We start from the raw sequence: 25,153 nt of genomic DNA, 5'->3' as shown, positions 1-25,153 counted from the left end.
CAAAATAAGCATTACCAATATAGAGGAATAAGATTCCAGTGAGGAAACAGAACATGGATAGTAAATGACGGAACCAACAGTTGCTGCCCTATACAGTTTGCAGAGTGTATACCTGGCATTAAACAACATGGATTCTTCTAGAAATTATCATTATACAGTCGTTTAGAGAAATAGTAAATATTAATAAATAAATTAAAAATATTTTTTGCAACTAGGTTAAGTACCTATATTTGTCCTGATATCAGCCTCAAGACTGGGAGAGTGAAGGGCAGTGTTAGGAACCAATTAGGTGATGCTGAATGCACAGGTACATGTTCAGCTACTCACTGTGGTCCCTGGTAACAATGTGGTTGGTCCCTTAGTGGCGACAGCTTCTCCTCTACCTCCGACCACGACAGGTTCTCCGACCGGCAGAACCGTCACTTCTGGTTGGACTGCAAGCCGCAATCCCAACTCTATGCTGCTCTCTTGCTTCTGGATAGACTGTCTGAGGGCTTATCAGCCAGATATGCCCGGGATAGGCCCAAACTCTGGCCTAGCAGCCCTAGACAGCACGACACATGTCCACCCAGACAGCCAACCAGGTGGCACAGAACCCCGATCACCTGACCTCACCCAAATAAATAGGCTCTCCCAGCAGGCTAAGGGACCCAAGAAAATCCCTGCCCATTGGCTGAGATAGCCCATCTATTCCTAATCTGTCCTTGCAATGCCCTTGTCTTATTTAATGTCACCAGATACCCAGCCATCTAGTGACAGAAGAGAGAAGTGCAACAATTCCAGACTTAGGGTAAAATCAATTGATCCCTAACAACTGGCCAAGGCAAATACACCTGGCAGGTAAATTTAAGAGCAACCCTGCCTAAACATCAGGGTGATACATGTCTAATATACAGTGTTATTCATTCCCACTTGAGTCTTCTTTTCACCCTCGAGGCAACTCAAAGATTGTTTAGATTAGGCCCCTTTAAGGTTTTAGCTTTTGTAGGGTCCCCTAACATATTAAAGGTGTCTTGTTAATGGGCAGATTTTGGTAGCTGATCTGCATAAATATAATTTCTCTTTCTAAGATTTTTGTTTTATTAGATAGAAATAGGGGAGAATTGGAAAATTGCATAATCATGTAATATTCTTTTGCAACTTTCAGGTAATTAGGATAGTCCCAGATATTTACACATTTAATAGATGAAGTCTTCTTGAAAGGTGTATTTCTTAAACTCTTTGTAACCAGAGTTTTTCACAGCATTAATGCCCAGGCTAAGTTTAGTAATGTCGGTGTGTATCAGTTAACTTGACAATAACTGACATTTGTTTATTTTGGGTTTGACATTGGGCCTGAGAACTAGACACACAGTTGTGCATTTCTATTTATCTGCTGCAAGGTTAACTAACGTTCTCAAAGCAAGGGGCATTTTTCACACGGACTCAAAAATCTTATTGTGATCACAAAAGGGTCAACTTAGCAATGCAGCTTAAAGGATAAGTTCACTTTAAAAAAATAAATAAATAAATGCACAATTTTTTGCAGGTAAAAAAATATGCATTTACTCTTTTTTTCGTAGGAGCCTGGAAAGCTTTGCACCCACGATCAGCAGATTTCAGGTGCCATGCAGGACTCCTACAGACTGGCAGTGTAAGCTGTCTACCTGTACATCATACGGGCAAGCAGTTTTACAAAGACAGCAAGACTCAATTAACTATTCGAGTGCTTAATAGTAGGGATGGGCCGGACACCCCCTGGTTCAGTTGGCAGCAGAACATGCAAACAGGCAAAAAATTTGTTTGAACACGCGAACACCGTTAAAGTCTATGGGACACGAACATGAATAATCAAAAGTGTTAATTTTAAAGGCTTATATGCAAGTTATTGTCATAAAGAGTGTTTGGGGACCCGGGTCCTGCCACAGGGGACATGTATCAATGCAAAAAAAAAGTTTTAAAAATGGCCGTTTTTTCAGGAGCAGTGATTTTAATAATGCTTAAAGTGAAACAATAAAAGTGAAATATTCCTTTAAATTTCGTAGCTGGGGGGTGTCTATAGCATGCCTGTAAAGTGACGCATGTTTCCCGTGTTTACAACAGTCCGAGAGCAAAATGACATTTCTAAAGGAAAATAAGTCATTTAAAAGTACTTGCGGCTATTAAAGAATTGTCGGGTCTCTGCAATACACATAAAAGTCATTGAAAAAAAAACAGCATGGGATTCCCCCACAGTCCATTACCAGGCCCTTTGGGTCTGGTATGAATATTAAGGGGAACCCTGAACCACATTTTTTTTAAAAAAACGCATGGGGGTCCCTCCAAATTCCATACCAGGCCCTTCAGGTCTGGTATGGATATTAAGGGGAACCCCATGCCAAAATTAAAAAAAAAAAACGGAGTGGGGGTCCCCCTAAAAATCCATACCAGACCCTTCAGGTCTGGTATGGATTTTAAGGGGAACTCCGCATCAAAATTAAAAAAAAATGGCGTGGGGGTCCCCCTAAAAATCCATACCAGACCCTTATCTGAGCACGCAACCTGGCAGGCCGTAGGGGGGGAGAGGGAGCGCCCCCCTCCTGAACCGTACCAGGCCACATGCTCTCAACAAGGGGGGGATAGGGTGCTTGCCTCCATGTTGATGTCTGCGGGAGGGGGGCTTATGGGAATCTGGAAGCACCCCTTTAAGAAGGGGGCCCCCAGATCCCGGCCCCCCTATGTGAATGGGTATCGGGTACCTCATACCCCTTGGGACAAGGGCCTCATCCCCACAACCCTTGCCCGGTGGTTGTGGGGGTCTGCGGGCAGGGGGCTTATCAGAATCTGGAAGCCCCTTTAACAAGGGGACCCCCAGATCCCGGCCCCCCACATGTGAATTGGTAATGAGATACAAATGTGCCCCTATCATTTCACAAAAAAATGTCAAAAATGTTAAAAAAGACAATAGCTGGTTTTTGACAATTCCTTTATTAATGTCGTCTTCTTTCCCCACTTCTTCTTCCATCTTCTTCTGGTTTTCCTTTGGTTTTCTTCCTCTATCTTGTTCTTCCCCCGCTTCTTCCTCTGCTTCTTCTTCCGGTCCTCTGCTTCTTCCTCCGGTCTTCTCGTCCGGCATCTTCCTCCGGCTTCTTCTTCCCCGCTTCGTCCTCCGGACGATCTGCCTCAATGGGAGCTTCCCGCTGTGTGACGCTTCTGTTCTGTGACAGTACTTATATAACTGAGGGCGGGGCGTCAGAGGGGGCAGGGTCAACCGTCTATGTAATGGGTGACCCCGCCCCCCTCTGACACCACACGGGGAAAGCCATAGGGAAGTCCCCGTGCGTAAGAGGGGGGCGGGGTCACCCCTGGTACGGTTTAGGAGGGGGGGGGCGCTCTCTCATCCCCCCCCCCTCTTTTCCTGCAGCCTGCCAGGATCCGATCAGCTGAGAACTTTCCATAATACCAAGGATAAGAGCTAACAGATAATCCACTTTCAACCTGTACTATGTTTACTATGTTCAGCCAAAGCTGAATGAACATAGTACAGGTTGAAAGCGGATTATCCATTTGCTCTCATCCTTGGTATTATGGAAAGTTCTCAGCTGATCGGATCCTGGTCAATCAGAGGACGTGAGTAGGAGTCTCCATATCTGCTGATCGTTCACTGTGGATTTCATATATACTACGAGGCTTTGATTGATCTTCTTTCTGGTGAGTGCAATCCCTAGAGGGAGCCTAAGCATTAGATGTATCGATGGTTGAACGTTTAACAACAGCTGATGAATTACCTTTGAACCGTTATATGCAAAAGACTGTGTTTGAGTTTTCGGTTTCAACTGGATTTACAGACTATCAAGCTTTTATGCAAAACCTTTAGCGCTGCTGAAGTTTGAAAGACTACTTTTTGATTTTATTTATTTTAAATTGTAGTTCTGATTGCTTCCTTTTCAGAAATGATGTCTTCAATGCTTTTAGAAGGAAATAACTTGTTTGCAAAGGCATTTGGTGAACATAAAGTGGATTTAAAATTATTTGTGGCTATTGCAAAATATATTTTAATGAAACATTTTGAGCTTTAATATTAGATAGAATCAGGTTTGTGACATCTGATACCAGGGCCGCTGATAAAGCAGTACAGGCAGCCCTCCTGTACTGGGCCCAGGTCTCATCAGGTCAAAAGGGGAGCCCAGGTACCTGCCAAGCAGGAAGGCCAGAGTACTGCCTCATTGCTGCTGGCTTCTTCTATTCTTTCTTGGGCTGCACTGCTGGGAGATCGGTTCTAGTATCTGTGCCCCCTTACCCCTGCTGTCTGGGACCCCTGTTTACTACTTTCCACCACAGTGCTACAGTTTTCCATCCTTACCTCTCCCACCGGCAGCTGCTGAGGGCACACAGGCGGGTTATTTCAGGATGGTGAGCGGAGGGGGGACTCACCGCATCCCAAATGAACACACCACTGGGAATGAACACATTGAGTAATCGGTACCGGTCGCTGAATGTGGGGGTGCAGATATTGCCTTCATGATGCTATTCACTTGAATGGGTCTTGTTCGATGGGGGTATAATTTCTGCTGGGCTGCAATGCATAGCATAGCATTGCGGCCATTGCATTCTAGCAAAAATATAATTTGAGGAGGGGGGCCCTGTCAAGTAGGCTGTATGGGGCCCCGTGATTTCTATCAGCAGCCCTGTCTGATACATTCAGCTGCTGGGATTAGCTCTGGACTACAGCCGTCACTGACTATCAGTAGCACCAGTATTAGGCCCCACTGGGACCCTCTACAACTATTGAGACCAGCAGTTTTTCTAAAATGGCAAACTAGCGCAATTTTATAATGCAAACAAATTAACAAACATAAAGAATGTTTATTAATATGCTTCTCCTACTTTCCACAATGAGTGGCCACATAAATGCTCAATGCACTGCCACAAAGGAATTTGTTTTGTGGCTTGATGGGACTCTGGTGGCAGAATAGGCAAGGGGTGATCATTGGGGAAGGTAAATGTAAGCACACTATGGTGAATGACGTGAAGCTTCAATCTCAGTTTATCTGTAACCTGCTACACGAGTTTCACTAAATTCCCAACTGCAACCAAAACATTTCTTACAGGCTTGAATGGGAAAAGTTTGAAACCACGGCCAGAATTATAGTGCTGTCTCTGTCCTTGTACCGTGTCAGAGCAGCCGTTGCATCCCAATTGACATTAATAGGACTGACTGCATGGGGATGCACAGAACACCTGTGGATAAACATAGCCCTCAGACAGCGTATGCACTGATACGTCCTGTGTGAATGAGACCTAAATGGACAAAGTGACAGATTTTCTTTAAAATGTATGTAAAGCTATTTTTCAGCACTACCTGGATTAGGCTGACAATACTAAGCTGCTTCCTTAAAATCATGTAAGCCTGCTGAACTCAATGCAACAGTAGTAAGAAGAGCCGGCAGAACTGTAATCCTTGAAGTGTCATTTATTTGTACATCAGAGTGACAATAAAACAATAAAACTGATGCGTTTTGGCAATAGCTTTAGTCGTAGGCTATTGCCGAAACGCGTCAAATTTATTGTCACTCTGATGTACTAATAAATGACACTTCAAGGATTACAGTTCTGCCGCCTCTTCTTACTACTGTTGCATGTGTGTTGGGACACAATCGAGCCTCAGCACCTGTGAGTGGACCTAGTATATGGGTTGAGTTGTCCCTGCAGAGAGCACTGTTACCTTTCTTCCTTTCCCGGCTGAACTCAATCATTGAGTTGGCCATTGGGCTGCCTATGTGGTTCTTTACATGTGATCTGATAGGCAGCCCAAAGGCCAACTGAAGGAGACCACATAGCAAGCTGACAACATTCTTTAAAAAGTTCAATAGGCACCCCCCTTCTCCCCATTCATATAAATATGGGCCTTCTTCTCAGTTCTCCACTACTCCATTTGTCCATCGGAGACCTGGGAAATACTTCTGGGCCTGCCTTCTTATTGGAACTTCACCCCGCATTATCACCCTCCCCTGCTGCTGTTCCACACTGGCATATTAAAAAATCCAGTGTGTGTGCAGATCTCTGGCAGGTAGTCAGAACTTAACAGAGACCTACTGCATGTCTGTGCATGCTTCAGGGATTATCACTCATGTGCACAGATGCTGCTGATTTCTGGTATCTGAGACATTTGCAGCATTTGTGCACATGCAAAATAATCCCTGCTGCATGCACATACATGCTGCTGGTCTCTATCAGGTCCAGAAAACCTGTGTCTGTGCATGTGTTTAATCTTGCAGCATGCTTGCGCTCTCCTGGAAATGTGTGATGTTGCAATCCCAGGCGAAAGCGGAGTTTCGTACGTAATATTCATCTAGGTGAAAAAGCAGGAAATTGAGCTATATGTTACTAAGGATAATAAACATTTTACAGTTCTGTGATAGGGACAGAGGAACCAAAGAGAACAGGTTCATGTAATGAGTTAAGGTCTGCTTTAACTTCAGGGGTCGCCAAACTTTCTAAACAAAGTGCCAGTTTACTGTTTCTCAGACTTTGGGAGGGCCAGTGAGAGTAAAAAATGCCCTGGCATCAGTGGAAGTAAACAATGTCTGAGCCTTGGTGACCAGTGGGAGTTAAAAAAAAAATAATCACATAGCGTTTGTGGTTAGTAGGAATAGTAATCCATCACTGGTATTAATTGGAGGAATACTTCCCTATTGTTGGTGTCAGTGAGAGGGATAGTGCCCCATGATTGGTGTCAGTGAGAGGAATAGTGCCCCCCTCGTTGGTGTTTGTGGGAGGAATAGTGCCCCATTGTTTATATCAGTGGGAGAAATGATGTGCCTTTGCTGGTGTCTGTAGAAGAAATAGTACCCCATTCTTGGTGTCAGTGGGAGGAATAATTCCCCACTGCTGGTGTCAGTGGAAGGAATGGTGCCTTATTGGTGGTGTCAGTAGGAGGAATAGTGTCTCATATTAATGGGAGGAAAAGTGCCTTATATCAGTTGGAAGAATAGTACCCAAAGGGCCAGATAAAGGCAAGCAAAGGGTAACGCAGTGGCGTCACTATGGGGATGCGGATCGCACCCGGGTGACACCCGCCAGAGGGGGTGACACCATCAAGTAGCACTGTGGCAGGCTGGGGGGGGGAAGTTGTGCCAATGGCCCAGCATGCTCAGTGCCCCTATTGCCTGTCCTGCTGTCACTCCATGTTTACCGCACAAGGTGACACCAGCCCTAGTGGTGCCACTGGGACCACGGTTTGGAGACCACTGATTTAGGTCAGGAGACAAGAGATATTCAGCAGAACAGTGGCGGAGACAGCGGCTCTGAAACTAAGGTTTGTTGGGCGGTTGAAGGGATTTAGTAAATAGCAAAATTTGATTTAAAAGTACACTTGTCCTTTAAATAAATCTATAAATCATTCCAAATGATTGTAAAACCCTTATTGCTACTTTGCTGTATAACCAATCCCAAGGCAACTATCTACTTATATGCAAAATGTGCTTGTATATCCATATTCTGTTATCTAGATGTGCAGTTTGCTATGTCTTTTTTTCCCTGCTTCTCGGTAATCCTGTGTATGTTCGGAGCTTGTGTTTGCAAACAATGCACAGTTTAAGCATCGCTCTCCTGATAGCACCAGGCTCTTTATTAACTTGTTACCCTTTCGCAGTGTCATCTTTAAAAAACAGGAGCCATGCTTTCCACTGATATCCATTCAGAAGCAACAATAAATACAATTACATTTTCTTGTCTGTTCTGATTTCAACACAGCCTGTGTACATCTTTCCAGGTGCAGAAAATTGATGTTGCTACAAGCTATCAAGGAATACCCAAGGAGACTCGCAGAGACATTTCAAAGTTTTGCTAAGCAGCTGTGTGCTTGTAATTGATTTTGTGCAATTTAAAACAGATGCAGATAAAGGGAAAGCTGGATGGTAGCGTGCAGCCGGATGAATGAGAAGAGGAGGCTGATGTTAGAGAGAGCGTTTCAATCACTCCTGCTAAGTGTATTGTTCATCTGAAGTACCATCAATGCGGGCATTAGTGAAATTAGTGCTACCGTGAGAGACATTGTTGCGAATTCATTTAAAATCAGATTCAGTAAACTGTACAGGTAAATGCTTTTAAAGGAGGTCTTCTTTTAAAGAAGAAGACTGGTCTAATGGAAATGCAAAATAATGTTTTAAAATGAGGATCTGTAAAAAAAAAAAAAAAAAATCACAAAATATAACCAATTACTACTTTTCTCCCTTGTCTTTGATGTGAATATGCAAACCTCGGAATTGACATAGTGAAAAAGGTTTTGTGTCCGTACCCCAGCTATAACATTATGCTGACAGACATGTGACAGAACAGTACAAACACAGATCCAAAAATGTTTCAAATTCTTCAACAAGTGTGACAGAGACACGAGGACACCTCACTATTTTAATCTTACAAATGTAGTCAGCTTATTAGAGCAATAGAGAAGCGACCTACTGCAAATGTTAGCTGCCTGGTCAAAGACAAGCATGGAGAAAGTAACCTGTAATACTTCTGAATGCCCAGGGGGCGGTAAGGAACAGCGACCGTGTGACCACTGTGATTGGCTGTCATAGTGGTCACATGACCGTGAGCTATTCTGGATAGCTACCAATCTTTAGTTTAGACCAGGGGTCTCCAGACTTTCTAAACGAAGGGCCGGTTTATTGACCTTCAGACTTTAGAAGGGTCAGACTGGCCAGCAGGAGTGGAAGTTTTCCTGGCATCAGTGGGAGTAAACCTTGCCACATTTAGTACTACGGGGAGGAATAGTGCCCCATCGTTGGTATCATAGGGAGGAATAGTGCCCCATCGTTGGTATCATAGTGAGGAATAGTGCCCCATTATTGGTGTCAGATGGCAGCATAGTGTCCCAAGGGATGTATAGGGAAAACAAAGGGTTGCATCTGGTCCCCGGGCCGCAGTCTGGAGACCACTGATTTAGACCAAAAGCTGTCTTTGAGAGCTGGAGCTCTGTGTTGGCAGCATGATCTCAGCAGAGAAATGATCGGCAGCCCAGCAATAAAAGTGAGGGGTAACTTAAAAATTTTGAGTTGCCACCGGTATAGAAGCAGAAGGGATATCTTCCAGTGGTGACACTTGTTCCCCTGACTACTCTCTAAAAGGGGATTCCCCCCCAAATTAGAAATATATTCTCCCACTTCTTGTTGAGTCTAAAGGACAGGAAGTGAAGGAAAATATCAATAATGAGGCACAGATGTAAAGAAAATTAAAAAATACAATTTTAACCCTCTCTGACCTATTCATTCAATTCTGAGTCAGAATTTAATGATTAACTTATTTAAGAAAGAGCTGGAATGAAAACCAAAATTGCAAAAATATGTGAATCCGCTGTTGTGGAAAAAAGAAAACAATTATGTGCAATGAAAAGCAGCTCGCACACTATGAGATATTTTAATATAGCACAAAATAAGGTACAAAAAGTGCTGCACTAATCATAAAACGATGCAAATGTAAGTCTAAATAATTGTACAATGTGCAAACAATCCAAATATGAAAGATGTCAACTACTTATAAATTCAATATTTCAACCAATAATAAGATAATACAATCAGTATAAAATAACACATTCATAAATAAATAAATATATTATGTGCCAAACAGAAAAAGAAAAAACCTTCACACGTGAGAATAAATAAATAAAAAACTATGCTTAAGACCAAAAAATAAACTAAAATTTCTTGTGTGCATTCCAAATGGACCTCCGCCAAGGTGCTTCACACCAAAAGGCTTAACGAAAATATTTGAAGTCATATAACACATGGATCAACCACTGCCCCTCACTGCAAAATATCTCCTCTGGTTATCAGACAAATGGCCAAAAGGATGAAAACACAAAGCTTATGAACTGGGTACTCCTCACTCCTTCTCAACCACCATCCGGTCATCACATTCATGTGAAGAAAGAAAGTCAAGCACTCCTCATAATGTAAAACCCACTGAATGCTTTGTTAGAAAGCAAGTAAAAATCACTCACATATATTAATAAGTCGTAGCGCTGTACAAAAAAATTATCATCCAGGACAACATAGGGACACTTCTGGGTATGTGGTGACCTCACTGCGTTCAGCTCCGACCTATCCATTTCTTCAGTTGACATCATCGAGTCTCCTGATATTTTTTATTTGGACTTTAACACTTTTTTTTTATAAATTTTTCTCTCATATGTGAAGGGGTTTTATTTGTTTGGCACATAATATATTTATTATTGTTTTATTATATACTAATTGGATTATCCTATTATTGGTTGAAATATTGTTTTTTTTCAGTAATTGGACGCCTTTTATATTTGGATTGCTTGCACATTGTACAATTTTTTAGACTCACATTTGCTTTACTTTTTTGACAAGCAAAATAGTATTTTTTCACTTTCACTTTTGACAGTGAAATGAAAACCAAGCCCATTTAATAAATTCTAAGAAGCTGAAGAGAGGATACTACGGACACTACCTTTCACTTTGATCAACTGTGGTTTACCTGTGCGCAGTATACCCATGGTTTTTGTGTGGGTTCCCTGCGCTTCGCAATACATTTCCATTAGATCGGGAGTTTTTATGCATGTTTTCTAAAAGCGTACCAAAAGTCCTGGATTTTGAGAGTATTGATTGTTATATTATTATTTATAACATCATGTGTGATCATGATCAGTAATCATGATCATGCATGCCATAATGAAAAAAGAAAACAAAACAGAAAATGAGTAAAAGAAAAAACTTATTTAGTGCATTTTGTTTTTAGTTTTAGACAATACAAAAAATGTAGGCAGTACATTATTTGGGGTTTTTCTTTCTTTTTATATTTTTTTTACAGTTATGTTAAAAAAAAAATCAGTAGACAGACGTTTGTGCGGTGTCTCTTTAAATGTTATAAGTTGCTATTTTTTTCTATTGCTAAATAAATCAAAACTCATAAAACCTCAAAATAATCCCCCAAAAAGCAAAAATAATTTAAAACACATTGAAAAAAACAGTAAAGGGCCATTAAAGCCTTTCAAGACAACCAAAACCACTTTAAACCAGTGTAATTTCGCCTTTCCCATCAACTCCAATGCATGTGGCAAAGAACAATTAGTAGATTTTGCTGAAATTTTGCTAAGCAAAATAGGTCAATTTTGCTGATTACTAGATTGGAAATATGGTAATACACCCCTGATGGACTTTTAGTATGTTGCATCCTTGTCTGTTGCTCTTATTTTTTAAGCAGAAATGTTTCACCTAGTACATCTCTTTCATGATGTAGCCCCCGAAATCTGGCTTGCCTACACAAACTGATCTGTGTGCACCATGTCTGTTTCCAAAACCACAATGTTAATACTAACAACACTTCATAATATGAGGAGGACAGGACACTCTACCTGCTGTGTGATTGTTTCCCAAGGTCCATGCAGAAGTCGAGGCTTATAGCAACCATGAACTCTGTTCCATATTTCTTCAAGTGTCAGAGGTCTTCCATCTACATGGATTGAACAAGAGAGGAAGACACTGTGATAAGCTGACATCATGAAAATAACATACAGTATTCTATTTTTATAGGGTTCTTACACTTTCTGCAAAAACTTTACCAGAATTTATGATGCAGCCAAGTACTACTATTGGCTGAACATGCCCGCATTTTAAAGTTTTCAGCTACTTATATCCAAACCATAACACCATACTCATATCAGAAAACAGTCCTTTCTAAAAGGATTAAAAACATGGCCTCTCCTTTGTGGTACTTTGGTGCTCCTATGTCGATATATTATATGACAACTCCAAACCTCTTTTTTTTTTAATACAGCATCCCCAGCACTCCTATTAGACATGTACAGGTCAGTTCACTAAAGGTTATCGCATATATATATATATATATATATATATATATATATATATATATATATATATATATATATATATATATATTGCTTTTATTGTTTTTTTGTGATTATAAAAGAGTCATTAAAAGAGTCAAACTGTCAGAGTAAAATATCAAATTTGGTGTCAATTTTGCAAAAATCTGTAAATATGTGCAGTAAATACCGCAAATTCAGTAAATATATGCAATTAATTCAGCAAATTTGGCAAATATGTGTGGTAAATAATACAAACATTTTGAAAGAAATCTTTAAAGCGGTTGTAAACCTTCAATTTAAAAAAAAAATAAAAGTAATAAACATGGCTATACTTACCTGCTCTGTGCAATGGTTTTGCACGAAGCAGCCCCATCCTCTTCTTCTGGGGTCCCCCGCCAGCGCTCCAGGCCCCTCCTCTTCATCGGGTGCCCCTAGAGAAAGCTTCCCTGGGGGCACCCGTGCGTGCTCGCTCTCGAGTCTGTGTCTATGGACACGTGTCCGTGTCACAGGATTTGATTGACAGCAGCGGGAGCCAATAAGCCCTGCTGCTATCAATCTGTCGAATGAGAGAGACAGCGGTTGGAGCCGCTGCACTCGTGCACATTGCTGGATCAGGTTCAGGTAAGAAAAGGGGGGGGGGGGTCTGGGGAGGGGGGCTTCTGCAGCACAGAAGGTTTTTCACCTAATGCATAGAATGCATTAAGGTGAAAAACCTTAAGGCTTTAGAACCACTTTAATGTCAATCTAAAACACATTTTGCAACGTTGCACTAGAGGGAGATCAATCTGCGCATGAAGGCACACTAAGAATGTTTTCATAGTTTCACAATATTTTTGTGTGCCTTCATTTGCAGAAGAATCTCATTCTGGTAGTGTTAGCCTAAGACAAAAAATGCAATAAAAGATAAAAAATAACACTAAATTTAAGCGCTAAATATCACAAAACAAAAATATTTAACTCGCTCAATATTGCAAGTTTTTTTTAAATTTTTTTTAATGCAGAAATCCATGCAGTTTTAACCACTTCAGCCCCGGACCATTTGGCTGGCCAAAGACCAGAGAACTTTTTGCAAATCGGCACTGCGTCACTTTAACTGACAATTGCGCGGTCGTGCAATGTGGCTCCCAAACAAAATTGCCGTCCTTTTTTCCCCACAAATAGAGCTTTCTTTTGGTGGTATTTGATCACCTCTGCGGTTTTTATTTTTTTGCGATATAAACAAAAAATAGCGACAATTTTGAAAAAAACTCATTATTTTTTAATTTTGCTATAATAAATATCCCCAAAAAACAATTTTTTTTCCCTCAGTTTAGGCCGATACGCATTCTTCTACATATTTATGGTAAAAAAAACCGCAATAAGCGTTTATTGATTGGTTTGCGCAAAAGTTATAGCGTCTACGAAATAGGGGATAGTTTTATGGCATTTTTATTAATTTTTTTTTTTACTAGTAATGGCGGCGATCAGCAATTTTTATTGTGACTGCGACATTATGGCGTACAGATCGGACACGGTTGGCGCTATTTTGGGACCAATCACATTTATACAGCGATCAGTGTGATTAAAAATGCATTGATTACTGTGTAAATGTGACTGGCAGTGAAGGGGTTAACCACTAGGGGGCGCTGTAGGTGTTAAGTGTGTCCTAGGGAGTGATTCTAACTGTGGGGGGGGGGCTATGTGTGACACAACACTGATCACTGCTCCCAATCACAGGGAGCAGTGATCAGTGTCTTGTCACTAGGCAGAACAGGGAAATGCTTGTTTACATCAGCATTTCCCCATTCTTCCTCTCCGTGAGACGATTGAGGGTATCCCTGCCAACACCAAGTCCGCAGGACCTGCGATCACACTCACGGAGATCGCGGCAGACGTGCCCTTCTGCCGATGCATATCGGCGCGAGCCAGTCGGCAAGTGGTTAAAGTGATTGTAAAGGTTCTCATTTTTTTCTTTTTAAATAACAAATATGTCACTTGCTCTGTGGAATGGTTTTGCACAGAGCATACTGAATCCTCCTCTTCTCCGAGCTGCTTCAACAAAGCGCGTCTCAGCCCTGCCTCCCCACTCTCTCCTCACTGGCAGCGATTGACATCAGCGGGAGCCAATGGCTCTCACTGTTTATCAGAGACCCTGGAGAGCTTCTCGTGCACATTGCTGGATCAAGCTCAGGTAAGTAAGGGGGAAGCTAAGGGGGGAGCTCCACATAGAATGCATGAAAGTAAAAAAAACTTCAGGTTTTAGGACAACTTTAATTTCTAAGTACATTGACCCCATCATGTGCTGTAACAAACGCCATGTGGAGTTAAAAGTACCCAAGGTTAAAAATAAAATAAAAAGATATATTTATAACCCACTCCTGCCCTCATCCTCCACATCAAATAGAATGTAATAGACTAAAGAATAATGACCATCTAGAGCACAAGTGCCATGCAAGTCAAAGTGAACCCCCATACACACTTACAGTCACCTAGCCAGCCCCCCCTTCCTCCCACCAGTATCAGGTATTAGAGGATGTGTAAGGAAAGTAGGTAATCGATATAGGGGGTTGAACGGTCATCTCCAGACAAGTAGAATATAACACAAAATTGAAAATATATAATTTATTATTGAAAAAAGTTTACAAAGACATACATATATATAAACAAGGGACCAAATATCTTCCCTATAAAAACAGTAAAGTATGTACAGTAGGTACACTATATACAAGCAGTCAAAGCCAGCATGTTTCGCAGTAACATTGGTACATCTGCTTCTTCAAGGCTGAACTGATTCATACTTTAGTCAAAATCTCAAGGCCATCATGGCCATCCGAACTAAGGGGAGACTGAGAAGGAACACGCCAAGCATGAACTCTACACACCAAAAGGACAACAATCCTGATGTATACAACTATTGTAGTCTTGAAGGAGAACTTCGCATACACAGTGAATAATGAATCCTAAATAGAAAAGGCTATCATTGAAGTTGTTCCTGCACCTAAAGTCATTTACTATCAACGGATGTCCTTGCATTGGTGCAAATCTCTATACATCTGCTCCCCTGTGCTATCAGCAGCTTTCTGTGGGTCTTCATTTATTTCTATAGTAAATAGCAAGTTAGTGGACCAAAATCACAAATTTATGGTGTGCTGATTTGTGGACCTACACTGACATGCAGTAGTCTCTGTGGAAGTCTCAATTCATCATAGAAATCAGTGGAGTCTTATTGATAGCCATTGATAGCTGTCAAAGCCAGCACGGGAGAGTAGTCCTAACAAGAAAACAGCTAAATATATTCCAGGTGATATCCCAAGTGCATCAGATCAAAAGGTGTTCAAAGTCTTACAGTTTGTTTTCTTTAGAAAGCAGCCATAGCTTAATAGAAAAGACTGTCTTCTGCCAGCATGCTTCAGAGAAGGACCCTTGTCCTTTGTGTGGTGGAAAGGGGAACCTTCAGAGCTAGAACTTTCCAATTTAAGGAAACATGTGCTTTGTTAATTTCAGAGCTTTAGATCTGACTTAGTAGGACACAAGTCAGCCCTCTGTAGAGAGACCACTGCTTTCCTACAGAGAGCAAAGGTCCTTCTCTGCAGCATGCAGGCAGCAGATAGCCTTTTATAATCATGGTGTGGCTGCTTTTAAGAAAACTAAACTGCAAAACTTTGCACACTTGTTTTGCACCTTAGTTGATTAAAAATAAAATGTAATTGGGCATCCTAAAAAAAACGTAAACAATTTTTTTTAGTACACACCTCACACCACATAGCTCCTTTCCTGCCCTCGCCCCAATGCAGGTCCCCCTCCCCACCTCCTGCAGCCCTTAAAATTGACAGCAGGTAATTGTTTGGTATTACACAGCAGGAGCAGCTGTCAAAATATAAAATGGCACTTGCAGGTTGTCTGCAAGTGTCATTGAATAAATGCAATGATTATTGTTACTTTGTATTTTTATTTCATTCATATGTTAATCAAAGGTGTAAATACACAATAATAGTACATACAAAGACATCACTAAAAAAATTGTATTTAAACATTTTTTTAAATTCCTATTTAACCCATAATTTTCCTTTAGTTATAATGTTTTTGCTTTTTTGTAATCATTATCTTTTTTTGTTTTGTTTTCATTGTTTTGTTTTGTCTTGTTTGTTATTAGTTTCTTATGCGACAATGAAAAAAGTGAGAAAATGCACAATAGTGAAAAAAAACATTTTTTTTTATTTGCAAAAAACTTTACCACGCTTTGAAACAGAAACATAATTTTAGGGTCACTTAAACAAAACAAATTTTAGAATAAAATGTATACTATTTATTTATAGTAAAACTACTTTTTTTTAATTTAAACCAAGAAAATGGAGAAAAGAGAAGCGTTCGCTAAATATGACAAATAATTTATCGTGGAAATAAAAAGGTATTATGCTGTTTGTCATACAAATAAGCTATTCAGGTGTTTACAGATTCATTCTTATTACAAAGTTTATTTACTCAAAATACAAATGAACATTCCAAAGGGTACAGCAACAGTTTTATTTATTCCACAGTGAGTATAGGGATGAGCCAAACACCCCCCGGTTCGCAGCAGAACATACGAACACCGTTAAAGTCTATGGGACATGAACGTGAAAAATCAAAAGTGCTAATTTTAAAGGATTATATGCACGATATTAAGCTTCACCAGATCCTGAGGGCTCCAGTTTTACATTGTTACTGATGTTGCGGTTGGTGTTAAGAGGGGTTCTGACAAACTGCTGTCAGGTGTTCTTAATGGTCCAAGCTCTAACTTAAACAGCATAGTTGTGACTGTTGGGCGTCCGTATCTATTTCTGAGGAGTCTGGAAATGAGTGTGTGATCCGCTTCAACCCATTTAGTTTATTGGGATCTGCTTGCATGACTACCTGTTAGCTCAGGAGTCTATGCCCTGAGGTGAGAGTAGATAATTGGACCGGAGGTGGAGGGACTGTCACCTAATGTCGATGTTTCATCACTGGTGAAGGCTTTCTGAGACCTGTTGTCCATCAATTCTTTTTATCACATTTTTTATCACTTCATTGAAAATTATTGAAATTTATTTGGGACTTGTTGTTCACCAATGTTTTGAATTTTTGTTTTGCGCTGCACTACTACTTTATTTTATATGCAAGTTATTGCCTTAAAAAGAGTTTTTTCTGGACCCGGGTACTGCCCCAGGGGACATGTATTAATGCAAAAAAAAGTTTTTAAAACGGCCGTTTTTTCGGGAGCAATGATTTTAATAATGCTTAAAGTGAAACAATAAAAATGAATTATTCCTTTAAATATCGTGCCTGGGGGTGTCCTTAGTATGCTTGTAAAGTAGCAAATTTTTCCCGTGTTTAGAACTATACCACAGCAAAATGACATTTCTAAAGGAAAAAATGTCATTTAAAACTACACGCTGTAATATATTGTTGGGTCCCGGCAATATCGATGAAAATCATTGGAAAAAAAAAATGGCATGTGTCCCCCCCCCCCAGTCAATTACAAGGGCCTTTGGGTCTGGTATGGATATTAAGTGGAACCCCACACCCAAATGGAAGAAAAAGGGCGTGGGGGTCCTCCAGGCCCCCAGGCACTATATACTCTGAACAGCAGTATATATACTATATGGCCTGCCCTATATACTCTTCAGAAAATTGGGCCTTAAGAGTTGGTGGTACCAAAACACTGTAAGCCCTCACAGTTACTCTTGGTGAGTGCAGGAACGGGCCCTGCTGTGAAATACTATATCAAAAATTGTAACTCCATGCCCCTGTTAAACAGGGGCAGAAAAATTGGGCCTTTGGTGGTGGTGGTGCCACAACACTGTAAGCCCTCACAGTTACTCTTGGTGGGCGCAGGAACAGGCCCTGCTATAAAATACTATATCACAAATTGTAATTACATGCCCCTGTTAAACAGGGGCAGAAAAATTGGGCCTTGGGTGGTTGTGGTGGTGTTACAACACTGTAACCCCTCACAAATATTCTTGTTGGGCGAAGGAACGGGCCCTGCGTTGAAATATTATATAAAAATTGTAATTACATGCCCCTGTTAAACAGGGGCAGAAAAATTGGGCCATGGGTGGTGGTGGTGCCACAACACTGTAACCCCTCACAGATACTCTTGTTGGGTGCAGGAACAGGCCCTGCATTGAAATATTACATCAAAAATTGTAATTACATGCCCCTGTTAAACAGGAGCAGAAAATTGGGCCTTGGGTGGTAGTGGTGGTGCCCTAAACCAAAAATATTGTTGGAAGCTAGCATCATGAAAATTGAGGAGGAATAGGATATTCAGCATAGGCAAGGGATCCCACATCCATAAAAATTTCAATCAGTTACATTAGCATCAGGTGCTTGATAGCTGCTGATCCAAGACTGATTCATTTTTATGAATGTGAGCCTATCAACGGAGTCTGTGGCGCACGCTATGATCCGTTACAAACCCTCCAGCAGCACTGAATGTGCGTTCAGAAAGAACGCTGAATGCAGGACAGGCCAGTAGCTCAATTGCATATTGAGCAAGTTCTGGCCAGTGGTCCATTCTCAAGACCCAGTAATCCAGTGGATGCTCTGTTGGAAAGGTCTCCAAGTCTGCTCTTGCCCCTAGATCTTCCTGCACCATGTAATGCAGACGCTGGCAATGGTTGCTTGAACCGATCAGACCTTGGCGCTGAAAACTTGTTTAAAAAAAATTGTTTAAAGGCATCGGTCAGCTGGCCACGTTCTTCTTCCTCTGACTGAATGAAGCCTCAGCAACACGTTGTCCAGCACCAGGAAATTGTAACCTCCCAGGGTCTGGAAATGCATTGCACAAACCTTTCTTCAAGGCCACCTGAAGATGTTTCATCCTCTGCTCCCTCTGCGAAGGCAGGACAAGTTCTGCAACCTTACCCTTGTAACGTGGATCAAGAAGGGTTGCCAGCCAGTAATGATCCCTCTCCTTGATACCACGAATCCTAGGGTCCTTTCGCAGGCTTTGCAGAATCAGGGAGGCACTAAGGATCACATGATCTGCAACAACCTCCTCTCAGTCGCGTACAACTCCTTGGGTTTCTGGGGACTGAAAACCATCCCTTGAGGACTGCTGCTAAGTGTTATCCTCCATGTCCATGCTGACACAATCCTCCTCCTCTTCTTCCTATGTGTTTGGCGGGCCCGCAGGAATGCTATCTGGATAAAGGGGGCCATGAGAGGTAAGGAAGTCCTCCTCTTCCTCTCGCTGTTCTGCCTCAAGTGCCCTGTCCTTTATTCCACGAAGTCTGTGGTCGGGACAGTGTCACTGATGCATGCATTGTTGCTGCTCACCATCCTTGCGGCCTCCTCAAATGGTGACAGGACAGTGCAAGCATCCTTGATCAGTAGCCACTGGCGTGGCTAAAATAAGCCAAGATCCCCTGACCCTGTCCTGGTGCCATACTCTCACAGGTACTCATTGATGGCCCAGCTGCATGTGCAGCCGCTGCAGCATTGCCAACATTGAGTTCTACCTGGTGGGCATGTCACAAATGAGGCAGTTGGTAGGCAGGTTGCATTCCCTTTGAAATTCAGCCAGCTGAACACTGGCATTGTATGACCAGTGGAAATGACCACAGATGTTTCTGGCAAGCCTCAGGAGATCCTGTAAGCCTGGGTACCTGCTCAAGAATCGCTGCACCACCAAATTCAAGACGTGTGCCAAACATGAAACATGGGTCAAGTGTCCCTGTCGGAGGGCGGAGAGAAGGTTGGTGCCATTGTCCCATACAACCATTCCTGGCTGAAGCTTCCGTGGTGTCAACCACCTCTGAGCCTGCCCCTGCAGAGCTGTGGCTCCTGTCCCATAAGCAGACCAACTCAAGCATCGCATGGCATCTTTTTGCCTGACTGCTTGCGTAGCCCCTTGAACGCTTACAGAGCACAACTGGTTCAGAGGACAAGTCTGCAAAAGAGGCCATAGAGGAAGAAGAAGAGGAGGGGTTGGAGGAGAGAGCAATGGCAGAATCACAACTAGCATTTTGGAGGCGTGGTGGTGGAACAAGCTCCAACAATACTGAACCCTGTCTTGCATCCTTCCCAGCTGCCAGCAGAGTTACCCCTGTGCGCCACGAAGGAAAGGTATCGTCCCTGCCCATGCCTGCTGGACCATGAGTCAACGATAATATGCACCTTACTGCTGACCGTCCTGTCCAACGAGGCCAAATCATTGCCTTCCACATGCCGGTAGAGAGCCGGAATGGGCTTCCTTGAAAAGACATGGTGTTTTGGAACCTGCCACTGAGGTACAGCACATGCCACATATTCACGAAAGGGGGCAGAGTCTACCAGCTGAAAAGGCAGCAGTTGCAGTGCTAGCAATTTGGCCAAGCTAGCATTTAGACGCTGAGCATGTGGATGGCTAGGACCGAATTTCTTTTTACGGTTCAGCAACTGGGGTAGGGAAATTTGGCTGCTAAAATCAGATGGTGGTGTACTGCTAGCAGGTTGGCTGCAAGTACTTGGGACACCTATTGCTATACCTTCATTCCTCTCAGTGCAGTTTTTTGAGAGGACTGGAGGTATAGTGGGGTTTCAAATCCCAGATGAGGAGCAAGGAGAAATCTGCCTTTTTCTTTGATGTGGGTCTTTCAAGTGCTGTTGCCAACGGACTGCATGGCAGGTCATCATATGTCTGGTCAAGCATGTGGTGCCCAAGCGGCTGCTGTTCTGGCCACGCTTGATCCGCTTCAGACATAGGTTGCTGCACACGTGTCGAAAAAGGTCCACACCAAGGAACTTTTAAAAGTCAGTGGAGAGTCAGCAGCACCCTGCATCTGTGGAGCTCTGCGGTGTGATGTAATAGGGTGGCTGCCCTTAAGCTGCCCCCTAGAGGACATCCTGCCTCTGAGTTGTGCCTCCTCCTCCTCTCAGGCACCCAAGTACAGTCAGTGACCTCATCATCCCCTCCCTCCTTGTCACTGGAGCAAACTTGGAGGATGCTGCAGCTGGGGGAACATGGCTGACAGTTTCTTGTCCTTCTTGGGCACCCCCCTATCTAGGCTCACGTTACTTCAAATCGCTGCGCATCCTCCAACAGCATGTACCAGACACTGTGGTTAAATAATTCTGGGGACTCCTCCGTGCATGATGGTGGGGCTATGGAAGGAGTGACTGTGGACAAGGACCCGGTGGAATAGGCCGCTTTGGCAGTTGTGTTGGAAGGCAAACTACTCTCAGCCTGGGTGACAGAGAATAAGGAGGATGAGGACGGCTTTGTTATCCACTCCACCAACTCTTCGGCATGTTCTCAATAACACGACCAGCAGCGAAAAAAAAAAGGAAGGCGTGCCCCACGGCCACCTGCAGAGGGTGCACCATGTCCACGACTAGCACTGTTGACTGTAGACGCATAGGCTGCTTGCCCTCTTTTAGTGGCCTGTGAGTGTCTGCCTCTCCTTGGTGGCCTTCCGGACATGATGTATATTTTGTTTTGCAATACCAAACTACACCGTATTAGATACTGTGTACACCACCAGAAGTGTAGTAGAAACTGTACACACTGTATTAGATAATGTGTACGCCGCCTGCACTGTATTAGCAACTGTGCTACGGCTGCACTGTATTGTGTACTGTGTACACCACCAGAAGTGTAGTAGACACTGTACACACTGTATTAGATACTGTGTACACTGCCTGCATTGTATTAGCAACTGTACTACGGCTGCACTGTATTTTATACTGTGTACACCACCAGAAGTGTAGTAGACACTGTACACACTGTATTAGATACTGTGTGCACCGCTTGAAGTATATCAGAAACAGTACACAACAGAATGCACTGTAGATATATGCTACACTGGATGCAGAGTATATATATATATATATATATATATATATATATATATATATATATATATATATATATATATTTATTAATACACCACCTGAAGTGTATTAGAAACTGTACACTACAGAATGCACTGTAGATATAGGCTACACTGGATGCAACAAGTTTTTCACACCTGGATTTGGGGATCCTCTGCCATTCCTCCTTGCAGATCCTCTCCAGTTCTGTCAGTTTGGATGGTAAACGTTGGTGGACAGCCATTTTTAGGTCTCTCCAGAGATGCTCAATTGGGTTTAAGTCAGGGCTCTGGCTGGGCCATTCAAAAACAGTCATGGAGTTGTTGTGAAGCCACTCCTTCGTTATTTTAGCTGTGTGCTTAGGGTCTTTGTTGGAAGGTAAACCTTCGGCCCAGTCTGAGGTCCCGAGCACTCTGGAGAAGGTTTTCGTCCAGGATATCCCTGTACTTGGCCGCATTCATCTTTCCCTCGATTGCAACCAGTCGTCCTGTCCCTGCAGCTGAAAAACACCCCCACAGAATGATGCTGCCACCACCATGCTTCACTGCTGTGACTGTATTGGACAGGTGATAAGCAGTACCTGGTTTTCTCCACACATACCGCTTAGAATTAAGGCCAAAAAGTTCTATCTTGGTCTCATCAGACCAAAGAATCTTATTTCTCACCATCTTGGAGTACTTCAGGTGTTTTGTTAGCAAACTCCATGCGGGCTTTCATGTGTCTTGCACTGAGGAGAGGCTACCGTCAGGCAACTCTGCCATAAAGCCCCAACTGGTGGAGGGCTGCAGTGATGATTGACTTTCTACAACTTTCTCCCATCTCCCGATTGCATCTTTGGAGCTCAGCCACAGTGATCTTTGGGTTCTTCTTTACCTCTCTTACCAAGGCTCTTCTCGCCCGATAGCTCAGTTTGGCGAACGGCCAGTTCTAGGAAGGGTTCTGGTCGTCCCAAACGTCTTCCATTTAAGGATTATGGAGGCCACTGTGCTCTTAGGAACCTTAAGTGCAGCAGAATTTTTTTTGATCTGGCCTTGCCACAATTCTGTCTCTGAGCTCTTCAGGCAGTTCCTTTGACCTCATGATTCTCATTTGCTCTGATGTGCACTATGAGGTCTTATATAGACAGGTGTGTGGCTTTCCTAATCAAGTCCAATCAGTATAATCAAACACAGCTGGACTCAAATGAAGGTGTAGAACCATCTCAAGGATGATCAGAAGAAAGTTAAATATATGAGTGTCACAGCAAAGGGTCTGCTTACTTAGGACCATGTGATATTTCAGTTTTTCTTTTTTAATAAATCTGCAAAAATGTCAACAATTCTGTGTTTTTCTGTCAATATGTGGTGCACTGTGTACATTAATGAATTTAAATGATTTTAGCAAATTGCTGCAATATAACAAAGAGTGAAAAATTTAAGGGGGTCTGAATACTTTCCGTCTCCAATATATATATATATATATATATATATATATATATATATATATATATATATATATATATATATATATATATATATATAGTAACCTCAAAAGCAAATCAACAGCTTACTCCATAGTAAATAACAGTCCAAAATCCTGGTATTGGTAATTTAAGCAGGCTCACCTCTAAATTTTCTTTGGTCCCATACAGGGGTTAGGCTTCTCCAGAGCAAGGGTGCCAGGCAGGTCAGCCAGAGGGGGTCAGCAGCCTATGTCTCTGTAGGTCAAAAAGCTCACACTGGCTGCACAGCTTGTGAGACTCTTTCACTCTCGCACTTCCTTGACACAGGTAAACATTTCCCTCTGCTGCCTTTCAAGCCTCTCTCCCCTGGGACTTAATCCCTTCAGTGCCAAAGTCCTAGTGATCAGGGTTTGAAGACTCTGCAACTGCCCCCCTTAAAGGGACCACGACTCAAATATTGGGGGAATGTACCTGCCATCCAGGACACATTCCCGGTGTCCTGTACATATCCCCCCCGCCTCGATGCAGAGGTGTCCGAGGCAATGTGGGACACCCTACAGTGTACGCTAGAGAGGCCATCCGCGTTCTGGTGTTGCTTTCCTGGTCTGTGTTCAACTACAAACTTGAACTCTTGCAATGGCCAAACCACCTGGTAACTTTAGAATTTGTGTGGTTATTCTGTCTCATCTAGGTCAATGGGGCATGGTCTGACACCAGGCGAAACTTCCTACGGAGGAGAAAATAGCGCAGTGAGTCCAGGGCTCATTTAATGGCCACCACAGCATAATTTCTCTTGGTGGCTGTCAATTTTCTACTCAGGAAAACTATGGGGTGTTCCTCCCCATTGACCTCTTGGGACAGAACAGCTCCCAAGCCTTCACTGGAGGCAACTGTTTGAACATCAAATTCTCTTGAGAAGTCAGGAGTGACCAGTACTGGGTACTGAAACCTAGCCAGGAACTTACTTTCTACCGTAGGTATAAGTACAGAGACCCGATTCCCAACCTGGAACTAAGTTTGGCCAGTTGTACACACTTCTTTGCGCCTCCTGCGCTTTTTGCATGTGCTCCTTGACTAGAGGCCTCACCTTAGCTATCCTCTCTCCAGGATTTCAGCCTTCAGCCATTGGTAATCCTTGGCATCAGCAGCTGGCAAATCAAAATATGCCTTCTGGGGATCCCCAGTGAGAAAAGGAGCAACAATACCAGCCCACTGGTCTGGGGGCCACCATTCTCTTTCTGCTGTTCTCTCAAAAGTAGCCATGAATGCCTCTACATCATTACTAGGCGTTAACTTTTGCAGGTAGTGACTGGCCCTTATGGCTGCCTGGTTGCTAGCGGCACCCACGGTTTGTTCTTGCCCTTGTGCAAGACCCTGCATTGCTTCCTGTAAAGCAGCTACCTGTGCTTGAGTAGTTGCTTGCTGGACTGTGAACTGGGCGACCAGCAAGCGAGTGGTTTCCTGTTGCTGGGCCATTGCCTCCTCATGGCGATTGTTGACTTCTGTGGCGGCCTGCTGCTGGGCTAGCGTGCTTTGAGCTAGGGCTTTTATCACCTCCTCTATGTCGCCTTGTGAGGTTTTCAGAGCTTGTACCGTCCTAACCCAGGACATGTAAATGTGGTACTGGCCTTTTAAATGCTTTCAAATGGCTTTTGTGGTTATACGCTGCCCGCATTTTCTACCAAATGTAACCTGGGGTAGCTCTGTAATAACCGCCAGCCAGTTTATTGAAAGCAAACAGTTCATATTTTTCATTCAAAACTAAACAAAAGGACAGCTTACTTCAGCCATAGTAAATAACACTCCAAAATTCTGGTACAGGAAGTCCCCGAGTTACGAACACAATAGGGACTATAGGTTTGTTCGTAAGTCGCAACACTGCATATGTAAATGTAACTTCCGGTCGGAACACTACATTTGTAAGTGTAACGTCCGCCTGTGCATGGATGTGGGATGTTCCGGTGCTTGTTATGTTATCTGGGGCTCTTCTGGCCATGCAGTACATGTAGTACTGCAGTATGGCATGTGTCCGGAAGTATCCAGGACCAGCGTGGAGCACAAGTGGCCGGCATTTGAGGCCGTTCGTAAGTAGGAGTCGTTCGTAA

The 25,153-nt window shown here is 42.8% G+C and overlaps 1 protein-coding gene across 3 annotated transcripts in view; it reads right to left on the bottom strand.

Annotated features, from left to right (window-relative positions):
- ATG10 (autophagy related 10) overlaps positions 1-25,153 on the bottom strand; it is a 310,382-nt gene that overhangs the window by 65,238 nt on the left and 219,991 nt on the right. For all 3 annotated transcript variants that reach the window (XM_073624449.1, XM_073624450.1, XM_073624448.1), the window contains exon 5: positions 11,339-11,436. In XM_073624449.1, coding sequence (XP_073480550.1) covers positions 11,339-11,436 — 98 coding nt within the window. The remainder of the gene's footprint in view (positions 1-11,338; positions 11,437-25,153) is intronic.

Source organism: Aquarana catesbeiana, linkage group LG01 (assembly GCF_042186555.1).
Source record: "Aquarana catesbeiana isolate 2022-GZ linkage group LG01, ASM4218655v1, whole genome shotgun sequence".
Classification (NCBI taxonomy): domain Eukaryota; kingdom Metazoa; phylum Chordata; class Amphibia; order Anura; family Ranidae; genus Aquarana; species Aquarana catesbeiana.
Note: the sequence above shows the minus strand (reverse complement) of the source record. Positions and strands in the feature narration are given on the sequence as shown.